General features: G+C 35.5%; 1 protein-coding gene across 11 annotated transcripts in view; it reads left to right on the top strand.

The window, feature by feature from the left end:
- The window catches only part of DMD (dystrophin), a 2262230-nt gene that overhangs the window by 1516833 nt on the left and 721358 nt on the right, over positions 1-24039 (top strand). For all 11 annotated transcript variants that reach the window (XM_023633802.2, XM_070257261.1, XM_070257256.1 and 8 more), the window contains 2 exons: positions 8020-8167; positions 10385-10534. In XM_023633802.2, the coding sequence (XP_023489570.2) occupies positions 8020-8167; positions 10385-10534 (298 nt within the window). The remainder of the gene's footprint in view (positions 1-8019; positions 8168-10384; positions 10535-24039) is intronic.

Here is a 24039-nt window from a genome sequence, read left to right as displayed (position 1 = left end):
TATTTTAAAAGCAACTCAGTAAATGGTTACATTGTGTAGCTCACAGACATATGGCACAGAAAAGAGAAAAACTGTCTTTATATAACATAAAACTGTCTTATGTAAATGTGTACTTCTGGCTCGCAGTAAAATTTCCAGTAGAACATTACACGTAGACCAGCAGCACCTCACTTCAGGCCACGTGGGCAGAAGTGAGGATGATACCATCTCGAAAACTGAAATAGGTGACTCAAAAAATGCACCTACTGGGATGACAATTCCAGCTTTGAAGATGTGTGTGAAAGTGCTTACACAATTGTGTAAACTATGAATGGGGAAATGTGATCTGTCTAATATAATGTTATATTATCTAATTTTAAATTAGTATGCACAAATTAGTGAATAAAGCATTATACGTAGAAATGATGATTCCACCTACGTTTTCGGGAGTTTCTGTGTTTAGTTGATCAAAAACTTAGAGGAACTTCTCATTTGGAATATGAGATAGATAGTCATCTTATATTTGGATATATATGGAATGTAAGTCACTGTGCTTCCGTTTCTTCACTGGGAATATTAGGAAAGCAATACACAGGATGTATTATTAAAAGAGATTCAAATGTGAAAATTCTAGTACTTGGCCTGAAACGCTTGGTAGATCCTCCTCCTCTGAAATCATGCCTTGTGATTTGGCAGTCTTTTCCTTTTACCGTAAGAGCAGCCCCACAGAAAATGTTCATTAAGAGTTAATGTTAAATTCATTGAATTTAGCAACACATCAGTAACTCTTCCTTTCTGATTATGCAAATCTCTCCCCATCATAATATGTGCTTCCTTCAATTGCATTAAGAACATTTATAATGTAAACGGCAACAGAGCCAATATTTCAAACAGAAGCCATTCTTTTTTTAAAAGAAAAAATAGCTAAATGTATTGAAATGCCTCTAAAAGTAAAATATTTAGCACTTAATTGCAGATGGGTAATGTTAAATATCCCATTCATTATTATTACTACCACATGCCTGAATAAATCCTACCATAAGCATTAAGCGAGTAGGTAAACAAAGAAATAACACTTCATGTGATGAATGCCAATATAAAGCACATTTAAACTGTTCTGTCAAGAGACAAGCCTGGAAATGCTAACTGCGTTCCTTCACTTTTCTGCAATCATCTGAATACATAAATTCAAATTGCAGCTTTTAAAACTTCAAATCGAGGCTTTTGAAATTTCAAAAAACACATGGGCTTGAAAAAGCAGATTATAACAAGGTCCCGGTGGGATTTGGGCACCAGCTTTTTTATATTTCAAAGTATAAAAAACAAATCTAGACAAGAAATGACTACCAAATGTTTTCATATTTTAAAAGATGCTGTACTTTTTAAAAAATTAAATCATCAGAAAAAAGTTTTCCACAAACATTACGTAAAAAGAAAGATTATGGCAAATAGCTTAGCCAAAGCTTTTACTTTTGAAGTGATGATTTATTCTATGTGAGAGTTCTTAAGAGTTTTCTAAATTAGTATACAGTTAATATCCGTAAAATCATATGCAAGTCACTGCCTTTCAAACTGATGCTGAAGGTTAATTAGAAAACGTACTTAATTATTTATAGTGCACAGATGAGTCCCAGATACACTCAGTGTCCAAATACACTGTAAACATAGAAAATTTAGCAGATTTATACTGGAAAGATAGTAATTCTTCACAAATTAATTTATTGATTTAATGGAATCCCTATCAAAGTCCTCATTGAGATTTATTTTGTAATTTGACCAAATGATGCTTGTATTACATAAATTAGAATAGCTAAGGAAGGAGATGGGGTTAACCTACCAGAAGTTAAACATGCTTTAAAGCAGTAATGGTTGAAGTAGTGCATTACTGTCAAAAAATCTACAGCAGATCAGCAAACAGAACCTTATTACATATAAAACACAAAATGTAATGTAGAAATCACCACAAATCAATAGAGAATAGAGAGTGCTGGGAAAAATAGTTTCTGGAAAACCCTTCAAGGTCGGAAACTTAACTATATAAATTTAAGATGGAAAATATTTAGGTATTTTTAATGAAAATATCCAGAATAAAGTAAAGGCAACTATCTAAACAATTGTAGGATGGTCGCAACTTTCAGCATAGTATCAGTGAAAGAAATAACAAAGAAAGAAATTGATAAAATTTTATTTAGAAACAAAGAAAAATATTTTAAAAACTAAGAGGTAAAAGGGAACTTGGAAAAAATATTCTCAAGTAAATATATTTTTAAGACAATGTGAAAAGAGATCTTGTAAACAAATAAGAAAACCCTGAGGAAAAATGGGCAACAGACATAGCAGAGAATCGACAGTAGAAACAGAAGTGACAAATATACACACATTTACAAAATTTTGTGGCTTTTCTATTTAAAAACCTTCTTAAAACATCCATGACAAACTATTTTCCTTCTATCGAATATGTAAATCGTAATCCTCAATAGCGGTAAAAGTATATTGAGACAAGTATTTTATAACTTGATGGAAGTGTATGAATGTTCTTACTACCAGCATTGCAAAGAAATTTAGCAATGTGTATCTAAATCATTAGTATTCTTATTGTTAATTTTTCTTCTTTATTTTAAGGAAATTAGCAGACACATGAGCCAAAATGCATAAACAAATGTATTTGTTGTAGGGTGATTTATTATATTGAAAAACTGGAGCCAGACTAACTGCCTAATAACAGAAGAATGGTGAAAAGTAGTGTACCCATATGTGGCTTATTACTCAGATCTTAAAAATCAATTTTTCAAAGAATAATTTATGACCTGAGGAAATACAGTAGAATGTTAAATGAAGAAAATAGGTATGGAATGTTTATAGAGTTTGATCCCAGTTAAATACATAAATCTCAATTACGATGAATAAGTACATCCCCCCTCTTTTTCCTGGCTGGATATTCTCGAAAGGAACAAATATGCAAGAAATTAATTTGAGATGTGTTTGAAGTAGAGGTGGGGTATTTGATTTTAGAATTTTATTCTAGGTTTGGAGCTTTTGTTTTTCTTTTTTTTTTTTGGTTTGATATTACTCTTTCCTACTCCTTGAGTTTTTGTTTGTTGTGTTTGGGTTTTTTTTTTTTCTCCCTGAAATCGTCAGTTTCTACATGAAGGCTGAGAAAAGTCTTACCCATCTGTCTAGGTTTTGCAAATGTAATCAGATTTTAGTAATGTTTTCCTTAACTAAAATGAGGAAGATTGGTAGAAATAAGGTTGCTCCAGTATTTGGAACTCTGTGCAAGGTGATCTGAAGTCAAATACTAAAGAAAGCAAAAACTTGCAAAGAGAGTAAAAAAGAGAGAAAGAGGAAGGTAGACTGACATATACCTTTGAAACCTGGACCCAAGGATTTCAGCCAGCTTACAACTTTAAACCAATAAAGGACATCTATAGTAGAATTTTTTCTCTTCTAGAATTGCTTCTAAGTCCAGAGTCTGAGAAAAATGGTGCTATCCCACATTGTAAAACAAGCTGCCAGCAATTGAGGTGAGCCCCTTCCCCATAGGATTTACTGAGAAATAACAGTGGTATTATGTCTACCACCAGTGATTTCCAACGTCCACTGTACCCCGTGTCCCAGTCAATGTTAATAGGACTCAGATGGGATGGGATAGCTAGCTTTGTGGGGAGTGCAGTGTTTGTGACGGGGGTCAGTTGCCTCCCTTCCCCCCTTTCATCTCTCTAAAACCAATGGTAGGGGCTTCAGGTCTGTGTAGCTCTTGGAGAGGCCAGAAGGACACCCTAGGCATTCCTTTGGCTTTCCATGTCAAAGCAGGGAGATTGGAGGAGGAGCAGGAGCCACTGGTTACCCATACATAAGAAATCAGTGAAAGGCTGTGAAATGGACTTTCTCTTCTTTTATTTTTCAATTTAAATAAGCAGGCGGGAGAATAGTCAATCGTTAATCTGAAAATGAAGAAAGCATGGACTCAGAAGATGCCAAATATGAAGTGTAAATTATCAGTTCAAAAGCTAATTTACCGTGCATTATCTACCAACTCATTGCTGATGACTCTGAATTCCCTATTTCCAGCTCTCCTCTCTCCCCTGAGCTCCAGATATTTCTATTTTTTTAACTAGTAGTTTCCCCTAAATATTAGATACAATTAAATGTACTCTCAGCTGGAGTAAATACCATCTACACAGCCAAATAGTGTGGAAGCGCTCCTAGACCAGATGTAATATACTGGACAGGTAAAGAGCACAGACTCTGGACCCAGATGATACAGAACTGAACAAACAATGGATTGACCACTTATTAGCTCTACGACCTTGGGCAAAATACTAAGCCTCATTTTCTTTCGTCTGTAAATGAGGAAAGATGAGTACCCATCTGATAGTAGTAATGTACTTGATGCAGTGGCTGCCATGTAGTAAGTTCTCAATAATTGTTAGCGACTAATACTAATCTCTCTCTTTTTATCCACAAGTCCTGTTGAATCTCCATCTACATTTTAAACTTATCCTGTCTTCTTTTCCCTTGCTACATCTTCATGATTTGGACCTTTATTACTTTATCGCCTGGCCTGTTGTGATAGTCTCATACTTGATTCCTCAGTCTTTTGTCTTACCACCCTTGCCCGGATCCATTTTCCAGAGTAGCCAAAGTGAGCTTTGAATGAAATAAATCTTTCCTTACTCAAAACCTTTGATTAATTCATCACCTATAGATTAAAACACAACATTCTAGGTGCTTCGTAACCCAGCCTCCAGCCTCCAGCTCCATCCCCTGACTCTTCCTCCATAAATCTTGAATATCTTGCTAACCAGTAATAGCAAGATTAGGCTTTATTGTGGGCATCCTTACTTTACATGTACAAGAGGGGCCAAAATATTTGTCATTGGCAAAAACCCGTATAATCAAACACTAATTCCCATGAAAATTAATGCCAAATCTTTATTGACTCTATTAATGGAAAATAAGCTCAGGCATCAGGCAGATAATGCTGATAATAATATCCATTCATAATTACAAACTAAAGATAACAGTAAACTGTCATCACATTATGAATTTTTTTAAAAAATCCGGAAACAACCAGCAACATGGTAGCAGCCAAAAGAAGCTGAGTCATTATGTCAGTGGTGAGAGGCTGTGCAAACTAACCAAATTTTATCCATTCTAAGCTTCACATTTTATCACACTAACATCGCTGAAATCAGGATGGGTTTTACAGTCTCTGCTGGCCAGGCCACATGCAGTTTAGAAGAAAATCCGAGAAACAATAGTGAAGCCCTCTTAAGAAATGCTACATTGATACCACACTCTTGATGCAACAGAGGATGATATTGTGTGGAAAAAGACAGACGTTGGTTACTCTGAAGGGAAAAGTGATACAGGAGAGTCAGGCTCTAAATATGAAGAAGTTTAGGAATACCTCACCAATTTTTCTCTTATATTTTACTTTTTATGCATATGCAAGAGGAATATGTGACAAAAATGTAAATTAATCTAAAAGAACAATTTCTTGGTGAAACAAAACCTCTAAGTGATGTGTCACAGTTTAATCAATAGCATTCTCCACTCCAACCATGACCCAGTAGTTCTTAGGATGATATACGACCTTCAAACTGAAGGTATCCTTAATGTGGTGAAATACCGTAGTGCACATTGGTGAGTGAGTGAATTAGACCACATTTCAGAATCAGTATTGCAAAGAATGGGAAAGATTCTTTTAAAACAGAAATGCGTGCAAGATTGAAAAGAACGATGGCAGAATTGATTCATTCATGTGGCAGACGTTCCATAGGAAAATAAGGTGAGCCACATATGTTATTTAAATTTTTCTAGTTGCACATTAACAAAGAGTAGAAACAGGTGAAACAAATATATTTTATTTAGCCCAATATATTAAAAACACTATTTCAACCTGTACATGATATAAAAAGTACTAGTTGGATGGTTTACATTTTTTTTAAATAGTTTTATTTTTATAGTGATTTTAGGTTCACAGCAAAATTGAATAGAGGGTACAGAGGTCATTTTTTTTGTACCAGGTCTTTGAAGTCTTGTGTGTATTTTATACTTGAAGCACATCTCAATTCCTCTTACATCGTTTTAAGTGCACAGTAGCCACATGTGATGGTGCCTACTGTGTTGGACAGCACAGATCTAGACCCTTGTAGAATGCTGTAGTGACTTTGGCTTTTGCTGTGAATGAATCAGAAAGCATGAGAAGAGTTTTGAGTGCAATGGTGGTATGATACAACTTGGGTTTTCAAGGAATCCCATAACAAGACTTGGGTTTTCATAGGATCTGCTGTGTTAAGAATAGACAGAGAAGAGAGTGTCTCCTCATCTGCCCCAGAACAGACTTTAGCCAAGCTTTGGACAAAAGAGCAAAACTGAGTATAGGGGAGCGTAAATCCAATAACCAGATCTGGTTTGGGAAATGAGTGTAATTGTAGTTCTCTGAACGCCCTGTTTGCACAGGCTGTGAATGAGACAGTCTGTGTCTTAATTCTACCAATGGAGATCTCTCTTCATGCTTCAAGACCCAGGTAGACCATTATCTTCTCTGAACGTCTCCTATGCCCTCCCCAGAAGTAGTATATCCTGCTAAAATACTCCATCGTAGTCCTTGGTTTACATGCTTGTTTCTTGCTATGGACTGTGAGATCCTCAAGGCAAGGTACATAACATATCTATCTCTAATCCTAATGCCCATTAGAGTTCCTGGAAATTAGTAAGCCCTCAATAAATATGTGTTAACTTCAAGCAAAACAAAAAAACTAGCTAAACGTCCCCCAAATGGAAACAACCTAAATGTCCACTAACAGGGATATATTTATATATTTATACAATTCAATACCATACAGCAGGGGGAGAGTCAACAAATTACACACAACATGAATGATTATTGTAAACCACTATATTGAGTGAAAGAGACAAGACACCAAAGCGTATATACCACATCATTCCATATACGTAATGTTCAATACAGGCAAAATAATCAAGGGGGACAGGATCCAGGTTACACTTGGAGGCAGTAACTGCAAGGGGCAAGAGGGGACCTCTGGGCTTCTGATAACATTCTATTTCTTTTTCTGGTTATTCAGTGTGTCTGATTTTTAAAACTATATTGAGCTATGCGGTTATATGTGCACTTTCCTGTATATATATTATACTTCAATTAAAAGCTTACCTACAAGAGCTTTCTACCTCCCGAAAGACAACAATACAAAAAATTGTAAATCGTTTTAAGTTCAGACCATTTTGCTCAGCTGAGTTATGATTCAATATGTAAGAATAAATTTATGGCTAATGGAATAACATATAGTACATGCCCTTTTGTAATTAAAAACTTCCGCTAGCACAACATATGTTAAGTATTTTAAATCATTTCCCTCTTTCCTCAAAAAGTATTGTGAGTCAAAATCTGGAAAACATTTTAACGTGTAATAATTTAGTGTTTTTATATGAATTCTCTTGTTTTTACTTTTACCTTACAATTTTCCATAAAAGTGTATTTTATTTAAGCATTTTAAAACATGCAATTTCATATTATATACTTACTCTAGTGCAGTGGTTCTCAACCAGGGGCAATTTTGCCTCCAAGGGGATGTTTAGCAATGCCTCAAGACATTTTTGGTTGTAACAGCTTGGGGAGATGTTACTGGCATCTAGTGGGGAGAGGTCAGAGGTACTGCTAAACCTCCTACAATGCACAGAACAGCCCCTCATAACTAAGAGTTATCCAACGCTAAATGTCAGTAGTGCTGAGGTTGAGAAACATGCTCTCGTTTAATATCATAATATTTTGGAATTTTAAAATTAGAATTTTTCGACCAGTTTTAATCTCTTATATTTTAGAGATTTTTGAGATATTGAAATTGCTTTGTTCAAAGTGAATAAATTTTCTTTAAAAATTGTATATTGTTACGATATTTAGATAGCTTATTTTCTTAAGAGTGTGTGCCATGTTTTTTTTTTTTTTCAGTTTTCTTTAAAAGAAAAAGTTTGAGAAATATGTTGTTTATAACAATTTTATTCTTCTTGCTCCAGGCTAGAAGAACAAAAGAATATCTTGTCAGAATTTCAGAGAGATTTAAATGAATTTGTTTTATGGTTGGAAGAAGCGGATAACGTTACTAGTGTTCCACTTGAACCTGGAAATGAGCAGCAGCTAAAAGAAAAACTTGATCAAGTCAAGGTAATTTTATTTTCTAAAATCCCCCCACAGCCTACTTGTATAAAGAGTATATGGATCTATTTTTTTAATGTATTTAATTGTTGATTTCCTGCCCATTAGGTTATTGATAGTTCCTCACTAATTTTTCTCACAACTTTACTTTGTCTTAACCTAGGGTTTCCCAATGAGTATATTTTTTTAAAAAAAAGTGTATTTGTGTGTGTGTGTAAAATGCCTGGCAGTATTTTTAAAACTAATTTGAAATTAATTTTAGACTTACTGGAGAATTCCACAGCTCCAAATTATTTTTAAAAACTGAGGAGAATCTTTATGGAAATGAATTCCTTTTCTTAGGGAAGACCTTAATTGCCAAATAAAACCCACAACTTCAGCTGCTAATTAACAGCATTCTATTTGCCTGAAGCAATATTTTGTTTTGGTTTGTTTTATCTGTTATCTGTGGGGGGGGGGGGGTCCTGGTGTTGGTCTGCATTCTATACTGGTCGAATAGACATCCAGCTTATTCAAGTGGCTTTTCATACCTTCCATCACAGTATCTGCTTATTGCTGATTACCTCACCTGGCTGACTGACATGTCTGATTATGTGGTTGGATTAACTTTCATGGTTTTAGTTTTAGGAAAGAAACTCTTTTGGATCTGTTTTACTTTAGTTCTTGAACAGAAGGTGAAAGGGAAAAAGAAATTAACATTTAATCATCCCCTATTATGTGCTAAATATTAGATGTATTTACATCTGCTATTTTATTTAATTTTGATATCAAACTTTCAAAATGGTTGCTATTATCCTCATTTTACGAGGTCACACAATCAAAGGGAAGCAGAATTGCTCCTTTATCAATGATTCAGTTAGTTTGCACATGCAAATTAGACTCCAATGCCAACCACTTATTTCTGTGAAACAAGAAATTTGTACCTGAACACATGATAAAGTATAAAAATAAAAATATCACTTAGTTCAGTAAATAAATATTAAGCCCATAGTATATGTCAGATATTGTGTTAGGTATTTGAGATTCAAAAAATAAAGTTTTGGATCCAGAGTTCATTTGAACATGGTTATGTCATGGAAAAATGAACTCAGTCTACTCTTGAAAATTCATCTTTCCTGAATGTATTGAGTGTCATATATAGCAATGTAATTGATAACTCATTTAAAAGATATGTTTAGCAGCATTCACTTATTAATAAATATGCACTGATTTTCTTCTTAGTCTGTCTAGATTAGCACTGTCCAGTGGAACTTTCTATGATGATAGGAGTGTTCTCCGTTATTTATTTCAGCAGCCATTAGCTGTATGTGCCTTTTGAGTACTTGAAATGTAGCTAGTGTGACTGAAGAACTGAGTTTTTTATTTTATTGAATTTTAATTAATTTGCACTTAAATAGCCTCATGTGACTAGTGGTACTGTATTGGACACTGCAGCTCTCAGGTGACACAAATAAATAAAAGACAGTTCTTAAAACCATGGCGGTTTTGTAAGTCTTAGGAAAAGACGTTTATAATGTGATGCTGAATGAATAAGAGAAATTGAAGGATGTGAAGGAGTCAAAAATAAGTGTTCTTGAATGAAACGGCCCAAATTTGAATGACGGCTCTGTTGCTACTTTTGTGTCATTGGACCTGGTAATTAACTTCTCTGTTGGTATTTAACCTCTCTGTCTCAGTTTCCTTCTATATAAAAGAAAGATAAAAGGATCTACTTCATGGAGTTATTATACAAAAATTAACTGAGATAATATACGTGAAGAGCTTAGCCCAGTCCTGGTACCTGGTATGTTCTCAATGTTAGTTATCTCTTCACATGATACTGCAATTTCTTACTCAGTGGTAGATTATAGCACAGAGGCTTGATACCTGAGAGGAGGATGAGTTTATCCAGATTGTTCTACTTCTGATAGAGATGTATTTTCAGACTCTTAAATCTGTTTGGGGCGTTGCTTTAGAGCTCATCATACCACATAACATTTTTCTCTGGGGAAAAAATGTCTGAGGGATGAGATATTCTGGTCCTTTCTAGCACAGGCTCATCTGCTTAGGACTGCGTGTTTCAGTCTATCAGCTCCGAGCTCTGTAGAGAACTGTTGGTATTTGAGATAGCCGTGGGCCTTCGGTCAAGTTGCTTCATTTTGACAGACTAATCAATAGAGGCAAAGACTAGGTAGTTGGGACTGTACTGTAATTCATTTTAAACGTTGTTGCATTTGTCTGTTTCAGTTACTGGCAGAAGAGTTGCCCCTGCGCCAGGGAATTCTAAAACAATTAAATGAAACAGGAGGAACAGTGCTTGTAAGTGCTCCCATAAGTCCAGAAGATCAAGACAAACTTGAAAATAAGCTCAAGCAGACAAATCTTCAGTGGATAAAGGTTAGACATTAGCCATCTCCCCTGTTGCATTTGTTAAATGTTGCAAATGTTTGTTTTGTTTCCTGGGCGCTTTATTGGGGGGGGGGTGGGTGGCAGGGAGACTGGTATGTGGATTGTTGTTTTGTTTTTGTTTTTGTTTTTACCCTGACCATTTGATTTAGCTGTATGATTTGTTGTGGATGGAAAGTATGGTGATGGTGGGATGGTACATGAATGACCAAGTGCCAAAAAATACATTACTATTACTTTGCGGGAATCATTCTAAAGAATTAGACTGGAAAAGAGATGAAGTAATTAATTCATTGTTTAGGTGTATATTGACAGTTTTTAAGCAAGATGGTGGTGAATCCAGTTCAACAAGTATCATAAATCAGAATTACTTATCCTTACCTATAGTATAGACTTAGTAGTTAATGCATGCTAACCTTCTCCAAAAGGTATCTTTTTAATTAATTAATTTATTTATTTATTACTATTACTTAGTTGCTTAACTTGTGAGTCGTTATCTTTCTACCTCGGATACTTTTTAAATCTAATATTTAAACATGCTTATCAAATTAATGCATACTTAGTCTTGAAAGCTAAGTGGTACATCTGAATTTATAATGAAAACCAACATCAATTGATCCATCACTATTTATCAAAAGATAACCCTTTTCCCACTGTACTGTTGTGACAACTTTGTCATAAATCCAGTGAACATTTATGTATGAATCTGCCTCTGGATTCTCTATTCTCTTCCATTTGATTATGTCTGTCCTTTGACTCGTACCATATTGGCTTAATCACAAGCATTTTTTTAACAGATTAATCAAGATATAATTCATAAACCATACAATTCACCCATTTTAAAGTGCACAATTCAGTGGTTTGGGTATATTTATTTTTTTAATTGAGGTAAAAATTATATAACAAAATTTGTCATTTTAACTATTTTTAAGTGTGCAATTCAGTGTCATTTATTACATTCACAGTGTGTAACCTTCATCATCATCTATTCCCAAAGCTTTTTCATCACCCCAAACAGAAATTCTGTAACCATTGAGCAATAACTCCCCATCCCCCTACCTCCCAATGCCCCCAACACAAAGTAACTTCTAATCTACTTTCTCTCTCTATGCATTTACCTATTCTAGGTATTTCATGTAAGTGGACTCATACTATATTTGTCCCTTTGTGTCTAGATTATTTCACTTAGCATAATGTTTTCAAGTTTCTTCTATGTTGTAGCATGTATCAGAACTCCATTCCTTTTTATGACTGAATAATATTCCATTGTATATATATATATATACAATTGTTTTATAAAAAGATTTGGGATCTGGTAGTGTAAACCTTCCAACTTTGTTCTTCTTAGTCCAGATTGCCTTTGCTATTTTTGATTATTTGGTTTACCAAATAAATTTTAGAACCAACTTGTCCATTTTTACTAAAGCCTGCCAGGATATTGATGTGTTGAATTTGTAGATCAATTAACATATTTACAATATTGAGTCATCTAATTGTGAAAAGTGAGACATCCTGCCATTTATTTGGGTCTTCATTAATGCCTTTTTAGTAATATTTTACAGCTTTGAGTCCAGAGTACCTGCACATATTTTATTAGATTTAATCCCAGACATTTGATGTTTTACTCCTATTATAAATGGAATTCATTTTAAATTTTATCTATTTGTTGCTAGTGTATAAAAATATAATGAATTTTTGTGTATTAAGCATATACATAGTGTCCTTGCTGAATTTACTTATTAATATTAGTAGTTTGTAGAATATTTTGGTTTATTTTATGTGCACAATTGTGTCGTCAAATAGAGGTAGTTTCTTTGAATCCTTATGATTTTAATTATTTTTTTTGCATAGACTAGGATCTCCAAAACAATGTTTAATAAAAGTGTGATAATGGGAAGCGTTGGCTTATTCCCTGTCTCAGGTGGAAAGCTTTCAGTAAGCTATCATTAAAGATGATATTTGTTGTAGGACTTTTTGTAGGTCCTCTTAATCAGATTAAGGAATTTCTTCTTACTCCCAGTTTATCAAGGTTTTTATTATGAATAAGTATTAAACATATTCAAACAGCTTCTCTGCATTTATTAAAATGATTAAATGATTTTTCTCCTTTGTGTAAATGTGGTAAATTATAGCCTTTGGTTTTGGACTGTGAAACTACTCTGGGATTTCTGAAATAAATCCTATTAGTCATGATGTCTTGTACTTTTTATAGATTGCTGGATTCAATTTTCTAATGTTTAGAATTTTTATATATTTGCTCATGACAGAAAATGGTCTGTAATTTTTTTTTGTAACAGCCGTCTCAAGTGTTGATAGCAATGTTAGACTAGTCTTATAAAACAAGTTGAGAGGTGCTCTCTTTTCTTCTGGAAGAAATTGTTGAACAGTATTATTTCTTACTAAAATGTTTCAAAGAATTCATCTGTAAAGCTATCTGGGCATGGAATTATTGTTTTTGTGGGAAAGTCTTTGATAATTGGTTTAGTTTCTTTAGAGGATACAGAGATTGTTAGAGTTTTCATTTCTTTGTGTGTCAGCTTTTGTATGTTGTGGCTTTCAAGGAATTTGTTTCCTTGTCATTTTCTCTTTTGGGGCTGTAGACTTTCTTTGTACAGCTAGTGATCCTTGATATATTTTTATGTAAGAATGAAAAAATAGAAAGACTGTGAGGTCTAAGTACCTGGGTGGGTCTTGTTGACTGGGATATTTTACTCTATGTGCTAAGTCAGAGCACTGATTCTTTTGCTGAAAGATGCCTTCAAATTGTATAATGCAGTGGGCTTTATTCTGAGGTACCCACACCAACTGCTGAAATTCTTTCCAGACACCAAGTTCAATTTCTTTAGATAAGAACCACACGCTTCTTGTTTGTTTTGGTTTGTGTTTATTTTTGCTTGTAGGTAGGTGCTAAGAGAAGACCATTCACTGTGTGGTAGTTTTGAACCAGGGGAAAATTTCCATCTACAAACTTTCAGTACCCCAATTTTAACCCGCTTCTTAGCCCAAACCATCATGGCATCATTCGTCTAAACACTTCCAGGTTCTGCCAAGGTCAGATGCCCTTGTACCCAAGGCTACTTCTCCCTTACTTTTTATGTCCCCATATATACTTTCCTCATAATGTGCTTTCCACTTTTCAAGGATGTTTTGAAACCTCTCATCCACTTTTGACCACAGTTTTCTACTACCTTACTGAGCATATTTGATACTTGTTAATTTTGTTCTATCCAAAATATAAAGCAAATTGTAATCCTTTAAACCAGGAGCAAATCCATGCCAAGAAGATATTGCAGAACTATAATTTTCATGTAATGTAAAAGGGCTTCTTTCAAAAATGGCACAATTGCCTGTAAAGAATTGCTTGTTATTCATAAGCACCCAACTAAATTAAGAGGTATGAAAAAGTTATACTGAGGAAAGTTTCTGTGTGTTGATGATTTGAAAAGGAAATACTAGAGGCTTCGTTTTGAATTGTGTTAGGTTATTTATTATATTTTTTAATTGATGATGCTGAAGTTCTTGTAACAGATCATTTACATGGCTGATAAAATATTTATGAACTGAAATAAGTATCAATTTTATGACATTAAAATCAAAATGTGTCTTTGGGTCTCTATAATTCAAACAACTAGGTATTTGAAAAAAATTCCCTTATTTTTATATATCAGCACTTTCTTTCAGTTATGTGAATAATCAGAGTAAAACACCTTAAGGTGAATTTTTTTCCTACTGAAAATGTAAAGTTTCTTCCTTTAATGGTTTCAAAACAGCCATGTTTAATATTAGACACTTGCATATGGAGGGAATGTGTTTTCCTAGTAATTAAATTTTGTAGCCACATAACAATACGAATAAAATCATTCCTCATAGGAAGAGAACAAGGAGGAGACATGCCCCAAAATATTCCACAATATCTCAATACATCCTGATATCACAAAAAGGAACACAAAAATTATAATTGCGGGAAGTATGAGAGAACTATCTAAAACACACAATAGCAATTTTGTGAATAGTGAAACATGAGTCAAGGTTTTATCTGTTCTGTAACAAAATAAAAAGTCAATTTTTTATGATGGAAAATTAAAACTGAAACTATGGACACCATATTGCGTAGACTTATCTTACTATATCATCCATAATATCTGTGTCCCATCCCCAAATTATAATTTTAATGCTATGCCTTTGCTACCAAATGTCATAGAATTTGGAATCTTATTCATTAGTCATATTAAAAATTATTTAATTGTCTCTTCTCGATCCCTATGCCACCCAATCCTGGTTGGTTTAAATTTAGGAATAGAAAACAAATGATCAGTACCAGATTTAGATCAGTACACAAGTCAGTAGTTTAAAAAGAAGTAAAGAAAGATAATCAAGATGATCAAGAGATAGTCTTGATAGCCATTCAACCTCAACTTCTCCATCATTAGAGAAGAATAATGAGGACCCTTCCCCTCTATTCTCCAGCCCTCTCCTCCATCCAAAGGCTAGAGTGGGTGGTATAATTGTAACTAGTAGGTCATGATTGCTGGGATACAAATATTTCAATTCCTTAACACACAGTGTCTCGAAAAATGTCCTACTATCACATCTCTGGTGGCAGGTGCCTTTCTCCACAGCTAACTCTAATATGCTGTATCCTGTGTAGTTAGCCATCTTACCAATTACTTGGGCACCTTTATGTTTCATTACTAAATAGAGAAAACAGCCATTGGAGGTAATGTAGCTGTTCCTTTAAGGGAGTGGTGGACCCTATAAGGAGTCTATTGCAAAAGTATCAACTTGCCTTGGCCTGGGTAGCCTCTCTTTATGCAGAGATGATAAATGTTGCTTTAAAGCCAAATACAGGCCTTAGTTTAAATTTATGGCTCCCTCTACCTGAGGATTGTAAAGTGATATCCTCATTTTTGTCCAATACATATCTTGACCCTTACAATCTTTAACAATAATGCTCTCAAGATCCACAAAATGGGAATGTTATTAAAGCTAGCCTCTGTGTGTTTGTCTTTCTCTGTCTCACTCTATGATCTTCATACACATCTGACTCTGTTTTCAACATTTTTCAGTCTTCATATTTCTTTGTAGATTCTCTGAACTTGTGTGTGTGTGTGTGTGTGTGTATGTATGTGTAGGTGTAGGGGGTTCTCCCTCCCTTTCTGCTTCTTCCCATAACTATCGTTCTCTCCCTCTTTCTCTGTTATGTATGTCTTTGCCTATGAATTGACATCTTTCTATGTCTATCATGAATCTACTTTTCTATATGCACATATGTCACTTCTCTTCTGCCCAGATAGCATATGTGACACATTCTCTCCTATGCTCTCTCTTCCTCTGACTCTTTACCTTTTAATCCCTCTTTCATCTTCTCCTGTCCTTGCCACTTTGTGTCCCCTTTCTTCATGGCTCTTTTTACGTGTTATGTGTAAATATTTTTTCAACTACCCATTATTTAGAACTAAAATATGTTTTATCAGTCTTTATTTTTGAATCATATTGTATGCTTCCTGTACTTAATTGAAAAGGTGAAAAGATGGAGCATTTATTTTGTAGGCTCATAGGTGGAGGGAGCATAATGAAGCTAAATTACTCACACCTTCTAAATTAGAACACTGAGTCCTGGAAAGCTTATGTGACTTATTTGAGAATGCATTGTTCTCTATTTAAATACAAAAGTTATGCCAAGATAAATAGTGTTTATTAACTTTTTAGTGAAGCTCAAGTGATTTTTCTGTGGATAATATGCCTATCTTTACGAGAAAATGGTATTCACCTATTTACTGTTACAGCATATACCTGATATTTCTTGGAAATTCTTCATCTTGGAAGTTTCTTTTATGTAGTTATTAATTACATCGTAACATCTATTCACTTATTAAATCATTCATTCAACAAAGATCTAATGCGTGACCACTATGTACCACATGCTGTTTGAAGCATATTGTAATTAGTTCCCACCCTTGCCATATTTAAAGGACATTCATAATTACATAGGGCTTGGCATGCTAACTATTCATATCTGTAATTATGGTTGCCAAATAGGGTGAGGCTGAGAGTTGAGGGGGAAGTAGTAATTAAAAGTTTATAACATAAGCATCCTTGACTTTGCCACCTATAGTTTCAAACTGAGATGGGGATTCTTACTAGGTTGTGTGTCATGAGTACATCTCAATTTGCTCTGACATTCCTGGTTTTGCCTATTATTCCTTAAGTTTTAATAGCTCCCTCTTTCTCTCTCTTGAATGTCCCTCTTTAGAAGATTAAAAAACTATGTGTAAGGTCACCCTAATTATGAGAACAAACATCAGGCTCTTAGAGGTGGGCCTGGCCCAGTACTCAATAACTATTATTATCATCCCTGCTAATCTTTTCATCAGCAGTGGCAGCCCTGCTCCCTTGACACTACACTGAAGTGTAGAAGTTGAGATTGTCCAAGAAACCTGATTGCCATTAACACCAAATTCATCACTCTTTTATGACAATAAGTTTATAACAATGAGTGGTTAACTTTTCAAACTATTGAAACTTCAGGCAATGCCAAGAAGGTGGATCAGGCATTTTAGAACAAATAAAAGGTAAATAGGAGTTGTGAGGAGGCAATTTATTGTGTTATAATAGTGATTAATAGTGAGGTTTATGGATTATGGGTTCAACCCATCACTAGCTGTATGATCTTTTACCTACCTTGTCCATACTTCAGTTTTAACACCCTTAAAATTCAGATACCTAAAATACTTTCCAGGTTGTGGTGAAAATTCAATGAGATAGTGCATGGGAAATACATAACACAGTATCTGGCACAGTATATAATTGGTTAAAAATGTTAGCTTTAATAAAACATTATGGGTAATATTTAAACGGAAAAACACAAAGACAAAGCACAAAATTCTTAGTGAGCCACCTTCTTTTTTTTTTTATTGTGGTAAGAACACTAAACATGAGATCTACCCTCGTAACAAACTTTTAAGAGTACAATACACGATTAACTATAGGCGCTATGCTGTATAGCAGATCTCCAGAATTTTTTCATCTTGCATAACTGAAACTCTATACCCATTGAACAATTCTCATTTCCCTCTCCCCCTTGCCCCTGGTAACCACCATTCTACTCTCTGTTTCTATGAGTTTGGCTATTTTAGATTCTTCATATAAGTTGCATCGTGCGGTATTTGTCCTTCTGTGACTGGCTTTTTTCCGTTAGCATAATGTCCCCCAGGTAGATCCATATTCTTATATATGGCAGGATTTCCTTCTTTTTTAAGGCTGAATAATATTCATCATCTTAATCAAACAGTTATAAATATAGCTCTTGGGGAGAAAGCTGAAATATGTGCCACTATTATGAATCAGAGAGCTGAAAGAAAGGAGAGTTAGGCCCTAATGGAAAGCATAGAGGATTTTCAGCCAGTGCTTTCCCGTTCCACTGATCTCATTATTCTTATTGTCTATGACCAACTAACATTTCAGATAAAATGTGTTAGAAAATGATGGAAATGATTTTTCTCCTCACATTCACTGTGAAGTTCAAGTATTCCATCATTGTTTTCGAACACCAACATTTTCATGTTTTAAGTATGAGCATGATTTAAGATGACCTTGTTAACCCAGAGATCTTTGCAATTAATATACTTACCTGACTTTAACTCAGAAATCCAGACAGAGTGTAACTGAATCTCCACACTGCTTCCCCGCCCTCTTCCCCTGCCTTCATTCTTATTGTTGGTTTCCCCCATTTTGGTGGAGTGATCAGAAACCATTTGTAGAAAGTTTCATTGGAGCTAGATAACGTTCAATTAGGAAACCTCAACCTAATACTAGTGGATTTGTTCATTTCAATGGAATGCTATTTTTAAAAATATTAACAAACAAAAATCCAGCATGCATTGTAAAGCACTGATACTTGTGCAACAACTCATTTTCATATGAAAACTTTAGTTTTCCACTATATACATACTGGAAGTATGCACTGAGTATGAAAATTTGTCGTTCAAGTATGCTGTGGCCCAGACTTTATTAAAAAGGTAAACTAATTTCAGATTAAAAACAGATGTGACTCTTCTTGGCAAACTTTCTTCCCTGTTCACAATGAATTTAAAATGAAGGAAGGTATGATAATAAAAAGAAAAAAGAGAAGAAAAGTGTAATAACTCTGACCTTCAGTGTAACATTTTTGAAGTCCTTTAGTAGCTCAAAGATGTTTGCCCTAGACCAATGAATTTTAGAAAGAAGAAATGATATACAAAGAGATCTTGTTAATATAAAATGTTGTTCATTTTTTTTCTGCAGTGGCTTTGCCTTGGAATGACTAGATTATATAATGTTAACCCTGAGACTAGAGGGGTTGCCTTTCTTTCTAATAATTTAATAATCCCGAAATGACCTTGAATGGAGGGTTTCATATACCAGCTCCTTAAACTGAAGTCAAATGCCAAATGAAGATTAAGGCTGTATATAAGAGTACAGATTGTGGATTCTCACCCGGTTTTGTTTATTACGTCACATGCAAAGCCAATAAGTAAAGCAAAAATAAAATAAGAGTGCTATTTTTATAAAAGGTCAGCATCATACCAAAAACTGTTCTGTCAAATCTTTATTTACTTATACTGCAAGATGTGTGTTTATTTACGCACCTAAAAGAATTTAATACTAAATCTTGACTAGTGTATACATGTCAGCTGACCCCTAGTGCTTCAAACGGTGGAAAAGGGGCACTGAATGCTGGGTTGGTTGATGTATTCCGTTTTTGTTGTAGACCACCTGCCAGGGCTTATAACAGATCTGTAATGGGTTTCTTACCTTTTATTGTGTAGAAAATGGATTGATAGATTAGACCTGGGACCAGCGAACTGTGGAACCCCAGGTTTGCAGGAAAGAGTTTATCACTCTTTGATGTTATTTCTGTCTCGTGTCAGCTGAGAAGGATGAGCTAGATTATCTGAGAGTAAGCTGGATGCCAAAATCAGCATTCCCCTCATTTATCCACCTTATAGTTCAGGGCAAGGCCACTGTGTGGGTTATGAAGGGACTGATAAAGACCTGATGGACAAATTTTGTTGTACTGTCTTTTAATTTTCTTGTTATTAGTTATATAAGACATGAAAAAAGACCATTTCATTGTCTGTTGCTAGAGAAAGTCAATTTGTTTTGCTGTAGAAGTGAAAGTATTCGAACTGAGTGGTGCAGTTATAATTTGTGAACACTTTCAGTTATCACTGGGAAAAGTATAGTCCATCTTTGGCATGCTTGGCCAAGTGTGGAGAAAAAGAGATGGACCAGGAAATGGGCCAGGAACCAAAGTCATTGCAAGGATATTTCGAGAAAACTCCATTTGTCCTGATAGTTGCAACCTATAGGCAACCTGTGACTGATGACAATACCTAAAACACAGTCTAAAAATAAATTGTTTATGAAGGTGACACATTCTGTCTATTCTTGATGTGGGTGACATCAACAATTTTGAATAGGGCAATTTAATTCTTGGACTTATTTAGACATTTATAAAAGAATGAAAATCTGCGGCTCAATCACAATTTAAATGACTGTTGCAAAGATTGCTTTTGTTGCTGCTTTTACTGTTGTTACAAATCCTAGACCAATACAGTTATCTCCTTGAAGCTGCTTATTGTTTTATTTATATCAGTGATGCGTATCTTTCTGCTAGAATCATTGATAATGCTTGTGAAGGCAGAGAGAAAAATTAATTTTCAGATACTATATAGGCACTCATTCATTGGCGACAAATAAAAGACAACCCAGGAAACAGGAAAATAAAATGACACTTTACGGTTAAGATTTTATAGAGTTTGAGAGCAGATGAAAACAATTTTTAAGTACTAAAATAATTAAAAGAGATGTTGACATTAACATCTTCAATTATCAATACCGAAGCTAGAATACAATACAATTAAATAATCGCTTCTTTGAATGAAGAGTTCATTTTCTTAAGACACCCCTTTCCAATTTCTCACTTGGTTCATAAGTGGTTACTTCTGAATGTGCCCTCAAATATTGTAATGGTTTGTGTAATCACTGTCCCTGCTCCATTTTCCCACCCTCCACACCTCATCTCAGCACTGGAAAGATCACTAAACTTGCAGTTAATAACTTAGTCCCAATGCAGATTCACCATTCACTAGCTCATAACTATGGGCCACTTACATAATCTTGTTTTGCCTCTGTTTGCTCATTTTTACAATGATGATGTGTTATGAGGCTTCTTCGCTCATCCCCCAGGGTTCGGTGAGGAACTAAGGACACAATATATACAATAATACTTTGTTAGGAGGAGTTAAATTGTGGTTACTATTACAGGGTGTAGGTGTCATAAAACTCTGATACTGGTGGTAAGAAAGAGGATCTATGTGCCATCATGTAGAGCAGCATTTCTCAAACTTTAATGTACACATGAATCACTTAGGGATTTTGTTAAAATGAGGTTTCTGATTCAGTGGGTCTTGTGTAGGATCAGAGATTCTGCATTCCCAGCCGGCTTCCAGGTGATGCCAATACTCTAGGCCTTGGTTCACACTTGAAGTAGTAAGGATATAAAGGATGGCTGGCAAGAATCTGTGTGTGAGTTGACCACAAGTCCTGTTCGTTGGAATATTCAGGCAGTGTATTCTGAGATACTGGTGAGGCTTTTTCTAAAAACTTTTGTCTCTTGGTGTGTGTGAAGCACATCCATCCAACCCCAGAGGATGCATATTCGACTTCCACAGAACATCTGAGCACATTCAACTTATTTATATCTTTGAAACATAGCCCTTCTTGGGATTCATAACCCAGATGTGCCCCTCTCATATCCATTCCAGCTTTTCCCCCTTCCATGTTGTATATTGCAAGAGGATGACCTCTGCCTGCCATATTTCCAAGCTTCCTTGCCCACCAGCTACTGGATACATTTAGCCAGTGGGAGGCATGGGCAGGAGACTGGAGAGCAGGAGGAGGGGAGAAATCAAGGTATTTCTTCCCTTCCTTCACTGCTTTGGGCAATGGCTGATGCAGAGTATGTAGCCAGTAATTACTAGCCGCTATTAAGTCTGCTAATACTACCTTCTAAAATCTCTTCTCCAGTGGTTACCTCCATAAGTTTGCTATGAATTTTTGTACAGGTGTTTCTGCAAAACATTGAGCCTGCCTTCAGTTACACATTCATTCAAAATTAGCAGTTTTAAAGCTTTAGGACTCCGGTATTATTTAAGAACTCTGAACTAAGCCTTACTCCCATTTCTGGCCTTCGCCTAGATATCAGTTATCTAGTGCTACAAAAGGGTTAGGTGAAAAACCCCCTAAAACCTATTGACTTAAAATGATAACCATTTATTATTGCACACAGTCGGTGGGTCAGCCAGGCTGTTCTGCTGATAGAGCTCAGGTGATCTTGCTAGGACTCACTCAGCCATTTCCAGTCTGCTGATGGGTTGACTGGGGCCTGGCTTGTCTAGGATGAGCTCTGGTGGGATGACTCACCTCTGCTCCATTTGGACTCTCATCCTCCAGCAAACTAGCCTGGACTTGTTCTTATGCAAAAAATAGGATTCTAATAGAAAATCAGAAGTGAACAACTCCTCTTGAGGCCTAGGCTCAGAACTGGCCCACTGTCATTTCTAATACATTTTGTTGGCCAAGCAAGTCACAAGGCCAGTCCAGATTCAAAGATTAGAGAAATAGGCTGCACTTCTTGATGGTAGGAACTTTAAAAGTGATATTGCAAAGAGATGTGCATACAGGGGGTTCATCAATGCAATCAGTGTACCATACCCTGTAATCTGTCAGGTTTCTTACTCATCTCAAAAGTAAGATATTTAATTAGGATACATTCCTATGTATTTATACTTCTAATCAACTAGTCCTAACTCTCATATAATGCTAGCTCAGGATCAACACTCTCAAAAGCCAATAGTCTTGAGGGTCACAAAGATCCTCAAAGATACTTTATGCCAAATCCTGGGAGGGTAGCAGCATTCATTTATTAATACATTCAATAATTATTAAGTGGCTCTAACATGGCAAGTATCATGCTAGGAAAGGAGGATAGAGTTATTAACAAGACAGACACTTGTGTTTGTAAATCTTACATTTGGTGGGAGGAGACAAACATTAAAACTAATTATGTAATTATAAATGCAGCTATTCTCATTGCTTTTTTATGTTTGTTAGGTTGTACACTGAGCTACTATAATAAAGAGACTCCAAATTTCAACGGCTCAAGCAATATAGATATCTGTGTCTTTTTCACATAAAGCCCAGCCTGGGTACATAGTCTCTGCTTTTAAAAGTTATTCCAGGAACCCAGGCTACTAAGATAGCTATACTATCATCGACATAGTGCTGTATTTAAAAATCTCCACAATAATCACCAAAATATCTATGCTCTCTCTTTCCCACCAATCGTACACACTCATTGCCTCCCCAAAAGAGACCACCCAAAGTCCCTTTCACTTACTGCATCTGGCTCAAAGTCCATTGCCTCTGGGTTATCTACTGTCTTCATGAGATCCAGAGGTGACTCCTCAGGGTCCAGTGACCTATAAAGTAAAAGTCACGCTATCTACTCCTACAACAACCACATCTTAACAGTGGAGCAAGAACAGGCCCAAAGACAATAATAAGTACTGGACCCCCTGTAAGACCTAGATCATGAATCCAGTACTCTCCCACCCTCCTCTTCGTACCGTTCAGCCCAGACTGAGATTTCAAATGAAAGCTAGGGAGAATGATTTAATAGAGCTTCTTTAAAGACAGAGATGAGAAAGAATAAAGTTGCTTCCTACATAACCCCACCATCTAAGTAATAATTGCTTAGTTCAAATTGTGGTGACACAAAAAAGGGCAGTGTGGGGGCTGGCCCCGTGGCCGAGTGGTTAAGTTCACGCGCTCCGCTGCAGGCGGCCCAGTGTTTCGTCAGTTCGAATCCTGGGCGCGGACATGGCACTGCTCATTGAACCACGCTGAGGCAGCGTCCCACGTGCCACAACTAGAAGGACCCACAACAAAGAATATACAACTATGTACTGGGGGGCTTTGGGGAGAAAAAGGAAAAAAATAAAATCCTAAAAAAAAAAAAAAGGGCAATGTGAGATCATATTAACAGGGGCCCAAACACAGACCAGAAGAGGAAGGAATGGTTGTTTCAGATAACAATTAGAGAAACACATAATAGATACTATGATTTGGTTTAGAAAAAAACTCATTTGAGCTCCCTAGTTCTGGATACTCCTACCCAAACTCCTCAGGGTTAAGGATAGCCTTTCCCTGGATGCACAAGTAGTTTATATTTCCTTTCTCTAATTCTACCTCTGACCTGGATGCTGACCTTGTCATTGACTTATTCTTCACTGGGACCCAAAGTCGTTATGTTAATCCTGGAGGAGACAGAGAGGCCACTACCTGCACTAACAATTTACATAATTATTTTTCTTACAATTTGGTGCTAATTAAAATGTGAAAAGAGTAGTAATAATGTCCATAAATGTAATAAGGCCATTCTTTGTTCTTGA

Source organism: Equus caballus, chromosome X, assembly GCF_041296265.1.
Source record: "Equus caballus isolate H_3958 breed thoroughbred chromosome X, TB-T2T, whole genome shotgun sequence".
In the NCBI taxonomy this organism is placed as follows: domain Eukaryota; kingdom Metazoa; phylum Chordata; class Mammalia; order Perissodactyla; family Equidae; genus Equus; species Equus caballus.
This window is presented reverse-complemented; position numbering and strand designations above follow the sequence as displayed.